An 11,011-nucleotide genomic window follows, 5' to 3' on the forward strand; every position below is an offset into this window, starting at 1 on the left:
GCAGGGGCGTGGTGGTTGCAGGCAGGGGCGTAGCCAGACACCCAATTTTGGGTGGGCCTGGGCCCAAGATGGGTGGGCAGAAGAACCTCGCCCCGTCCCAGACATGATTTGGTCTCTCCTTCTCTCGCCTGCATGCCATATGGTCTCTCAAGCATCCCCCCTCTCCCGTATACCTTTTAAATAGTAGATTTTCACCAGCAGCAACTAATACACACTGCTCATGTTGGCCCCACACCCTTCCCTCTGATGCAACTTCCTGTTTCCGCCTAGGCAGAAATACATCAGAGGGAAGGCTGTGGGGCCGGTGCGAGCAGTATGTATGTCACTGCTCACTGCAGGCGAAGATCTGCTACTTACAAGGTAGGCAGGAGGGATAGTTGTTGGGAGTTTTCGGCTGGTGGGGCTTGGGGATCCCTGCCAGCCACATCATAGGTATGCTGCTACTGGGTGGGCCTGAACCCAAAGTGGGTGGGCCTGGGCCACGCCACTGGTTGCAGGATAGGGGCATGGTGGGGGTGAGACTGAATTTTATTTTGTCCTCTTTTTTTTTTTGTCAGAGCAAATATGGTAACCCTAGGTTTACCTAAGTGCGGTGTTAGTTCTAACTTAATTAAGCCACAAATATATACACACACATATGTGCGTTGCCTGGTTCCCTCGTACCACTGCATTCGGCAGATAGAAACCCTGAGGATCTGATCCCATCCTCCGCTCCTATGTCTTGCACAGGCACAGTCTGAGGAGCTGGGGAAAAGGGCCCCACAGTGGATTCGAGATAACTTGGTCACCTTGTGTATGCGCTGCATGGAGCCCTTCCATCCAATCACTCGACGAAGGCACCACTGCAGAGCCTGCGGTTACGTAAGTAACGATAACCCCACCCCATCATACTCAGGTACCACCCCAAAGCTTGCTGCTATGTAACAGCTATGCCCTCAGCCTATCATACTCGGGTATTTCTGCGGAGCCTGTAGGGATACGGAGAACAAACTTCTGCTCTCTCATAGGTGTTTAAACATCACCAGTAACGAGAAGTTTTCACTCTGTCCAGGGAGGGGTAGTTTGTGTTGAGTTTAGAACCTCCGATGGTTAGAGTAGTGGGCTGAGAACTGGGGAAGCCGAGTTCAGATCCTACTGCCGCTCCTTGCGCTCTTGGTCAAATCACTTAAGCCCCCGTTTCCTCAAATACAAACTTACCCCTCTGTTTACTTTGCCGTGCGCTAATTCTGAGACAGCACATTCACAGGGGGCTAAGAGTGTAATCCCTCCAAGGACAGGGAAATGCCATTTATACTTCAGGGTAACTCACCTTGATCTACTACTGCAAAATGGTGAGCTAAATCCACCCCTCGTTTTGAAAAGTCGTCCATCATATTTAGGTACCACTCTTTCAAAAAGTACTTTAAAACAAATAGGAGGAAATATTTTTTTTTCAATCAAAGAATAGTTAAGCTCTTGAATTTGTTGTTGGACGATGTGGTAACGGTGGCTAGCGTATCTGGGTTTTAAAAAGTTTGGACAAGTTCCTGGAGGAAACGTCCATAGTCTGTTATTGAGATGGACATGGGGATTGGCAGCATGAAATGTTGCTACTAATTGGGTTTCTGCCAGGGACTTGTGATCTGAATTGGCCACTGCTGGAAGCAGGATACTGGGATAGTTGGACCATTGGTCTGATCCAGTTTGGCGTGGAGCCAGGCTGTGACTAACTCAGTAGCATATGCTCAGATATCATTATGGTGTCTATGGCTAGCTGAGTAACCATCACCCCATTATACCCAGGTACCACTGTGAGTATGTGAGTTAACACCAGTTAACTCTGTCTCATTTTCAGACCTGCACTTTTTATTTTTGTTACATTTGTACCCTGTGCTTTCCCACTCATGGCAGGCTCAATGCAGCTTACATGGGGCAATGGAGGGTTAAGTGACTTGCCCAGAGTCACAAGGAGCTGTCTGTGCCTGAAGTGGGAATCGAACTCAGTTTCTCAGGACCAAAGTCCACCACCCTAACCACTAGGCCACTCCTCCACTTTCCTTTGTTCAGCCCTGATGATAAACTCCAGGCTGAACTAAAAACCAAAGCTGGGTCGACCACTCTTGTTGATGAGTTTGACTGTCAGCTCTGCTAGAGGAATCCCATATGAGATCTCAGTATTTCTCAGCAATCACTTGTTGTCATCCATTTCCATGAGTTCAGCCTTTTCTATATCAGTTACTGCAGCAAAGCAATTAGCATCTTGCAGTGCTTTCTCCTCTTGTGCGCGGTGTCCATACTGGGTTGTTCCAGTTTTTAGTATTGTGACATGCATGATGGGAGTTTGGGGCTACGTGGGAAACTAAGATGGCTGCCCTCATAGCACAATGTTACTGCTTTTGAGGAGGGCAGTCTTCAAAGGGATATGATTGGGTAACGAGACAGTTGCTCAGTACTGTTCAGAATGGGTAAATAATGTACCCCATAAACAGGGTCGCGGAGAGGGGGGCGGGGGCGGGGCAAACTTCCCTGGGCTGCCGGCGCTGCAGTCCCCAGTCTCACCTGCCTGCCTCCACGGCTCTGGGCCCCCTTCATTCAAAGCGGCAGTCACAGATCACCTCTCTTCTGGCTTTCCCTCCCTGTGTCCCGCCCTCGTGGAAACCGGAAGTTACGTCACACGAGGGCGGGACACAGGGAGGGAAGGCCAGTAGAGACGCGATCTGCGACTGCCACTTTGAATGAAGGGGGCCCGGAGCCGTGGAGGCAGGCAGGTGAGACCGTGGACTGCAGCAGCTGGGGGAGACAGCGGTGGGGGGCAGGGGGCAGCAGAGGGGGGGGGGGTGGAGGTGGCCCCGGCCTTGCCCCGGGCCCAGCCTAGTCTCTCGGCGGCCCTGCCCATGGATAAAACCGAGCTATCCCAGTGGTGGGAATAGGTCAGTGGAGGGAAACTGCCAGAATTGATGCAGGCAAACTCTCAGCCTTGCACCCCCCTCAATTAACTTTTAGGCTTGTAAGCTCCCCCATCCCCAAGATTTTGATAATTAGACTCAACAATTATGATCACTCTAATTCCACCCCTTCTAAAATGATCCTGTAAAAAAAATGTTGTAAAAGTGCTCGCTAATATTTCTTTGAGTTTGTGTGGCTGTGCCGTCCACCAGAAGCTGGCACCGTAGGGAATCACCTAGCTTACCTAATGGTTATGCTGTCTCTGGAAAATACACATTGATTTCATTTTGAAATCTACATAAATATTTTCTGGTTGGCTTAGATGCAAAGTCTTTGAGTACTTTTGTATCCAGGTGGCTTCCTTTTAAAATTGTCAACATTACCTTGTAACTGTAATGCTTTTGTGTAACCCTCCTTTAACCTCAAAATGTAAGCCACATTGAACCGAAACTTGTTTTTGGATAATTGTGGGATACAAGAATGGATAAATAAAGAAATGAAGATCCAGGCCTTGCACCTATGTAGGCAGGTAAAAATTATCCTCTTAAATCATTGGTTCCCAAACCTGGTCCTGGAGGCACCCCAGCCACTCAGGTTTTCAGAATATCCACAATGAATATTTATTTTGCATCTATAGCAAGAGTGAATTATTTTACAAATAGTCTCATATAAATCAATGATCAAAACTTGCAGGGCTAATATAATCATTAATCTACTTCATTATTAAATACAATACACACAGCGTCTCACAAATGCCAGTTATTTATATATTTACTAGCCGTTAAGCCCGTAAAAACGGGCGAGTATTGCAGCCCTCCTCTCTCCCCTGGCCTCACCCCATCCACCGATCCTCCCCCCCCCACCATATCCAGCGACCCTCCTCTTTCCCTTGGCCTCCCCCCTCCCCCCATGTCCAGCAACCCTCCTCTCTGCCCTGCTCTCACCCCATGTCCAGCAACCATGCCCTCTCCCCCCTGCCCTCCCCCCATGTCCAACTACCCTCCTCGCCGCCGCTCCCTCCCCCCTCCGTGTCGGGCCCCCTGCACTGACCTGACAGCGCCTCTCACCTCTGTGTGAAAGCGCTACAGCCAGCAACAGATCGTTCTGCTGCTGCCTGCAGCGCTTCCACACGGAGGTGAGAGGCGCTGTCAGGTCAGTGCAGGGGGCCCGATACGGAGGGGGGCGGGAGCGGCGGCGGGGATAGGGGGGGTGGCAGTTGGTTCGCGCGATGTTCGTTTCCAGGCGGCGGCGGCATCCAACAGTCCAACTCCGTTTCCCTCTCTGTTCCACCCTCTGACGTCATGACGTCTTGACGTGAGGGCGGGACAGAGAGGGAAGTCTGTACTGCGCATTTGCAGGTGAGTCGGTCACTTGCCGTTTATATGTTTGATTACATCATACACAACAACATTCAGAAAATGGGGGTTAACATTGACATCAGACAGTTCCACACAGCAATTGAACATAAATAAAAATTATTGTTCTTATCTTTTCGGAGTTTAAACCTCCTGACTCCGTCCATAGAAGAGGATCAGCTACAAGGTAATCACTCAATCCGTTCATCCAATGTTCTTGTTTTTGTGTATGAAAGTGGTACGAGTGGACACGCTTTGGATGGAGGTTCATTGAATGAAGATCTGGTTTCTTTTGGGCCACATAATTGACGAAGTAGACGAAGGATTTCAAATACTCCATCTGTTGTCTTTGAGCAATCCAAAGATTTTTTCATCGTCTTCAATCTCTGGATACTGATTGCTTAGTCAGTTAAAGTGTTTAAAGATTGACATTGTGGCTAAGAAGATTTAAGTGGAATTTCAACAGAACATTGGATGAATAGATTGAGTGATTACCTTGTAGCTGATCCTCTTCTATGGACGGAGTCAGGAGGTTTAAACTCCGAAAAGATAAGAACAATAATTTTTATTTATGTTCAGTTGCTGTGTGGAACTGTCTGATGTCAATGTTAAGCCCCATTTTCTGAATGTTGTTGTGTATGATGTAATAAATATATAAATAACTGGCATTTGTGAGACGCTGTGTGTATTGTGTTTAATAATGAAGTAGATTAATGATTATATTAGTCCTGCAAGTTTTGATCAATGAATATTTGTGAGACAGATTTGCACTATGGATATCCTGAAAACCGGACTGGCTGGGGTGCCTCTAGGGCCGATAAATAATTGAGGATTTAGAGCAGTGATTCCCAAATGAGGCACAAGGAAATGATGAAAATACCTCAGTGCCCTGTAAGAGAAGGGAAAGAACTTCCTCCTTGACATCTGACCTCTGTCCTATCGCTTCCACCTTTGTTCTGTGCATCTCGAAAGCAGGTTGTGTGTGGGAAATGTTCCGATTACAAAGCAAACCTGAAGTATGACAGGAACCGGCTGAACCGGGTCTGCGTAGACTGTTACATCTTTCTGACTGGACAAGTGTTGAGCAAGGACGACAAAAAAAAGGGAATTCTAGAAGTAAGTACTGGCCTCAGCTCAGGAACTGCTAGAAAAATCCTTCAGCCCAGCATCTTCCTCCTCTGTTTCTTGCATTCCGTGTCCTTTTCTCTCTTTCATAACCTTTCTCTGTCTCTGGTATTTATGAAGGTTTTCTTCTCCCTGTCTGTGTTTCTGGCAACAGACCAAATCCACTGGCTTGTTGAAAGACTACCTTCCTGTGCCTGAGTGCTGTTCTGCAAACACCCGCTTAACTTACATAGCAGGGATTTGCAAAGCTGGTGAATACATGGGCGCAGCTTGGGCAAAGCATGGACAGGGCTACAGAGGTGTACGTGCAGGACGTCAGACTCGCAGAAATAGAACGAAGCCTTGCAGATCAGCTGAGTCTCTGAGTCTGTGACTGTGAGTCTGACGTCAGACTCAGAAACAGAACGAAGCCTTGCGCCGGAAGAAGAGGACCTCGGCTGGCGGGGGTTGGGGACCCCGCCAGCAAAGGTAGCAGGCGGCGGCAGGAGGGTGGGGTCGAGAGGGTCGTCGGCAGGGGGGGTCCAGGGCCAAATATACAGGGGCCCAGGCCCCCGTGGCCTCACGTAGCTACGCTCCTGCTACGCCTGTCAAATTTGAACTACCGCCCGGCTTCCACATGCCCCGGGCGGTAATTCTAATTTCTACGTGCGTACAAAAAACAGGATGCTGGGCTTGATGAACCTTCTGTCCAAGTATGGCAATACTTATGTACTTACGTACTTATCTAAAATTTTGAATGCCCTGAGAACCCAATTGTGAGTCCAGGCATGCATTAGTGTCAATCCAGTGCCAAATTAGTCTGTACTGAAATAATGAATCCAATTTCTTTCACTCAATATCAGAAATTTAGATTTAGACTTTCTGATTTAGACCATCAGAAAGTGGGTAGCATTGCTGTGTATTTCGAGTTCAAGACTCTCTTTACATCATACCCAATACCCTTATGTCCAATGTTTTTCAATTTCATAATCTTTTATTTCAAAACTTTTTTGAAAAAAGAGATTATGAATTTGATTACATTGGACTGATGAGGATACAGAGCAGCGCTACTCACATTCTCATGGTCCAAAAAATAATTTCTCGATTGTTTAGTGAAAGAAATGGGAATCTCTTCTACAGTATATAGTGGATGGTCTTTTGATTGTTTTGAGACCCAATTGTTGATTACAGTTACTGAAATAATGAGGCCAGTTGGACAGGGTGGGATCAGCGGGTGGCACAGAGGAGTCTTTGACCTGATCCTTATGTGCATTTGCCACAGAGAGATTCGTCTGAGGTGAGCAGCCAGAGTTTGATGTGTGGCTTCCTGCAACTGCTGGATAAGAGTGGGAAAGGCGGGGTGCGGAGCTGGTGTGTGGTTCCCAAAGATGACCCCTACGTTCTGTACATGTTCGCAGCACCCCAGGTACGAGAGCAGCTCTGCAATGCTCATGAAATAGCAAGACTCAAGCACATGCTGCAAAGCGGGTATCACATTCCAAAAAACATTCATGTCCCACAAATCTACATATTCTTGGTGGGATATGGTAAAATACTTGAAATACTACCAATAGGACAAGCACAATATGCTTACAGTAAAATGCAGTAATAAAATTAATTGCCAAAAATGTTCATATCTTTCTCTTATTCTGTCTCTCTCTTTCTTTCCCTACTACTACTACTACTATTTAGCATTTCTATAGCGCTACAAGGCGTACGCAGCACTGCACAAACATAGAAGAAAGACAGTCCCTGCTCAAAGAGCTTACAATCTAATAGACAAAAAATAAATAAAGTAAGCAAATCAAATCAATTAATGTGAACGGGAAGGAAGAGAGGAGGGTAGGTGGAGGCGAGTGGTTACAAGTGGTTACGAGTCAAAAGCAATGTTAAAGAGGTGGGCTTTCAGTCTAGATTTAAAGGTGGCCAAGGATGGGGCAAGACGTAGGGGCTCAGGAAGTTTATTCCAGGCGTAGGGTGCAGCGAGACAGAAGGCGCGAAGTCTGGAGTTGGCAGTAGTGGAGAAGGGAACAGATAAGAAGGATTTATCCATGGAGCGGAGTGCACGGGAAGGGGTGTAGGGAAGGACGAGTGTGGAGAGATACTGGGGAGCAGCAGAGTGAGTACATTTATAGGTTAGTAGAAGAAGTTTGAACAGGATGCGAAAACGGATAGGGAGCCAGTGAAGGGTCTTGAGGAAGAGGGGTAGTATGAGTAAAGCGACCCTGGCGGAAGATGAGACGGGCAGCAGAGTTTTGAACCGACTGGAGAGGGGAGAGGTGACTAAGTGGGAGGCCAGCAAGAAGCAGCACTTCACTTGCTCATGTCTTACTTTTTCCTTTGTGTTATCACTCCTTTCCCTATGAGGAAAGGCTGAAGCCGCTAGGGCTTGGAGAAAAGACTGCTGAGGGGAGATGTAGAGATCTATAAAATAATGAGTGGAGTGGAAAGGGTAGACCGAAGCGTCTGTTTACTCTTTCCAAAAATACTAGGACTAAGGGGGCATGCGATGAAGCTACAAAGTAGTAAATTTTTAAACGAATCAGAGAAAAGTTTCTTCACTCAACGTGTAATTAAACTCTTTAATTCGTTGCCAGAGACTGTAGTAAACGCTGTTAGCTTAGCGGGGTTTAAAAAAGGTTTGGCTGATTTCCTAAAGGAAAAGTCCATAGACCATTATTAAATAGACTTGGGGAAAATCCACTTCTTATTTCTAGGATAAGCAGCATAAATTGTATTGAACATTTTTGGGATCTTGCCAGGTATTTGTGACCTGGATTGGCCACTGTTGGAAACAGGATCCTGGGCTTGATGGACCTTTGGTCTGTCCCAGTATGGCAATTCTTATGTACTTATATTCTCTTCTCTTCCCTCTATCTCAGTTAACTCTCATTGTCTATTTTCTTTCACTTTTTTTAACTTTCTCTTTTCATATTGTCTCCCCTCTTATCATACTAGTATTACTACTACTACTACTACTATTACTACTACTTAACATTTCTAGAGCGCTACTAGGGTTACGCAGCGCTGTACAAATTAATAACTAAGGACGGTCCCTGCTCAGAAGAGCTTACAATCTAAAGGACGAAATGTCAAGTTGGGGTAGTCTAGATTTCCTGAGTAGAGGTGTTGTGATTAGGTGCCGAAAGCGACATTGAAGAGGTGGGCTTTAAGCAATGATTTGAAGATGGGCAGGGAGGGGGCCTGGCGTATGGGCTCAGGGAGTTTGTTCCAAGCATGGGGTGAGGTGAGGCAGAAAGGGCGGAGCCTAGAGTTGGCGGTGGTGGAGAAGGGTACTGAAAGGAAGGATTTGTCTTGAGAGCGGAGGTTACGGGTAGGGACGTAAGGGGAGATGAGGGTAGAGAGGTAAGGAGGGGCTGCATATTGTCTTTCTGTCCTTCCCATCTTTCTGTTCTCTCTTCCATCTCCTACAGGATGTTAAAGCACACACTTCCATCCCATTGCTGGGCTACCAGGTGAATGATCTCGTGTCCCATGATTCACGCCACCTCTTCCAGCTTGTCCAGTCCACGCAGGTTCACACATTTATGGCTGAGTCTGAGGAGCTGAAGCGACGCTGGGTGAGGACTATTGGCCAGGCAGCGAACGGCGAGACTCTCATTCCAGAAGATGAACTGAGTTAAGCCTGGCCCCAGAAAGAGTCTACTGAAGCCCGTCTGAGCCTGCACACAGAAATGTGTGTCTTCTAGAGGGAACACAACCTAAATGCGGACAAAGATCTGAGGCTTGGCCTTTCAATGTTAACATAGATACCCAGAATGCACTGAAATGTTACAACACTGTGAAAGTCCAGTTCCTTATTTTCCATCTGATTCTTACTCTGCTTCACTGTATAAACAAGTAGGTTGCAGAAACTGCTTTGTAAAGAAATCCTTTAACCCTGTATTTAGATAAGGGAAGCATTTGACCACCAGATCTGACAATTTTATGCCCAGGCTCTAATTATCGTAGGAACGGTGTCCTTCCCTCCCTGATTTCTCACTAGCTCTTACCTGCTAGAAGAATTTCCTTTGTATTTGCTTATGTGCTGTAAAACGTGTAATAATTACAATTACAGGAGACCAGCAAAGAATCCCTTGTCTTACAGAATCTGTATTTATTGACATGCAGTTAGAATGAAGAAGCTAGCAGTCTGTCTTAGATGCTCGTGGTTGCATGCAGCTGTTATTTTGACTCGTATAATAAAGCCTTATTTTATATGACAGTATATCCAAGTTACTGTGTTGTTTATTATGTAACTTTTCTAAAGTTCACTTCTTGGACAGTTTTGGGACCCCAGATGGGGCTGGAATCTCAAGATCAGCAAAGTTGACAGAGACGAGACTGGAAGCTCACCAAGGTAAGCGGAATTAGAAAAGGTTCAAAGAAGAGTGAGCAAAATGATAAAGGGGATGGAAGTCCTTCTAAAGATCAGCTCCCTGACACCACACAACTCCCAAAACTTCACTGAAGGCATTCCAGATACACCTTTAATTCACAGCCTAACCTTTTTTTTTTTTAGCAGGGTTTAAAAAAGGTTTGGATGGCTTCCTAAAGAAAAAGTCTATAGACCATTATTAAAATGAACTTGGGGAAAAGCCACTGTTTTTTTCTAGGATAAGCAGCATAAAATGTGCTGTACTTTTTCGGATTGGCCACTGTTGGAAACAGGATGCTGGGCTTGATGGACCTTTGGTCTGTCCCAGTATGGCAACACTTATGTACTTAGGATTCTGAATGGAATCTTGCTACTCTTTAGGGTTCTAAATGGAATGTCGCTATACACTTTGAAATTCTGCATGGAATCTTGTTATTCTTTAGAATTCTAGACTCTTGCTACACTTTGGGGTTCTACATGGAATGTTGCTATTGTTTGGGTTTCTGCCAGGTATTTGTGACCTGGATTGGCCACTGTTGGAAACAGGATGCTGGCCTCGATGGACCTTCGGTCTGTCCCAGTGTGGCAATACTTATGTACTAATATTTATGTAAAACTTCACTGAAAGCATTCTAGATACACCAAGCAACTCACAACCCAACCAAAACTTCACTGAAAACATTCCAGATGCACTATACAAATCCCAACCTAACCAAAACTTCACTGAGGGCCTCTTTTACAAAGCGGTGATAAGCCCAACGCAGGCTTACCGCTCGCTAAAAAGGAAGTACTGCCAGGCTACCACAGCAGCCCAGCGGTACTTCCCACCCCCAGCGTGCCGTCATATATTTTTGTAGTGCCAGTGTGTGCCCTGTGGTAATTGGACAGTGCCGCATTCTGCCCGGTTACCACCGGGTTAGCTCTGGAGCCCTTACTGCCACCTCAGTGGGTGGTGGTAAGGGCAAGGGCACCCCCCACCCAAATGGCCACACGGCAAGCAGGGCCGCCGAGAGACTAGGCCGGGCCCGGGGCAAGGCTGCCCCCGCCTCCGCGCCCCCGTCGCTCCCTCTGCCGCTGCCGCCCCCTGTCGCTCTCCCCGCCGCTGCCGCCCCCTGTCGCTCTCCCCGCCGCTGCTGCCCCCTGTCACACCCCTGCCGCTGCAGTCCCCAGTCTCACCTGCCTGCCTCCACGGCTCCGGGCCCCCTGCATTCAAAGCGGCAGTCGCAGATTGCCTCTCTTGAGTTGCAAA

The 11,011-nt window shown here is 47.0% G+C and overlaps 1 protein-coding gene across 2 annotated transcripts in view; it reads left to right on the top strand.

The window, feature by feature from the left end:
• The window catches only part of FGD2 (FYVE, RhoGEF and PH domain containing 2), a 54,414-nt gene extending 44,802 nt beyond the window's left edge, over positions 1 to 9,612 (top strand). For both annotated transcript variants that reach the window (XM_030221254.1, XM_030221253.1), the window contains exons 13-16: positions 730 to 861; positions 5,256 to 5,396; positions 6,667 to 6,810; positions 8,819 to 9,612. In XM_030221254.1, the coding sequence (XP_030077114.1) occupies positions 730 to 861; positions 5,256 to 5,396; positions 6,667 to 6,810; positions 8,819 to 9,028 (627 nt within the window). In that variant the 3' untranslated portion in view covers positions 9,029 to 9,612. The remainder of the gene's footprint in view (positions 1 to 729; positions 862 to 5,255; positions 5,397 to 6,666; positions 6,811 to 8,818) is intronic.
• Positions 9,613 to 11,011: the final 1,399 nt, after the last annotated feature.

The sequence above is a fragment of the Microcaecilia unicolor genome, chromosome 12 (assembly GCF_901765095.1).
Source record: "Microcaecilia unicolor chromosome 12, aMicUni1.1, whole genome shotgun sequence".
Classification (NCBI taxonomy): Eukaryota; Metazoa; Chordata; class Amphibia; order Gymnophiona; family Siphonopidae; genus Microcaecilia; species Microcaecilia unicolor.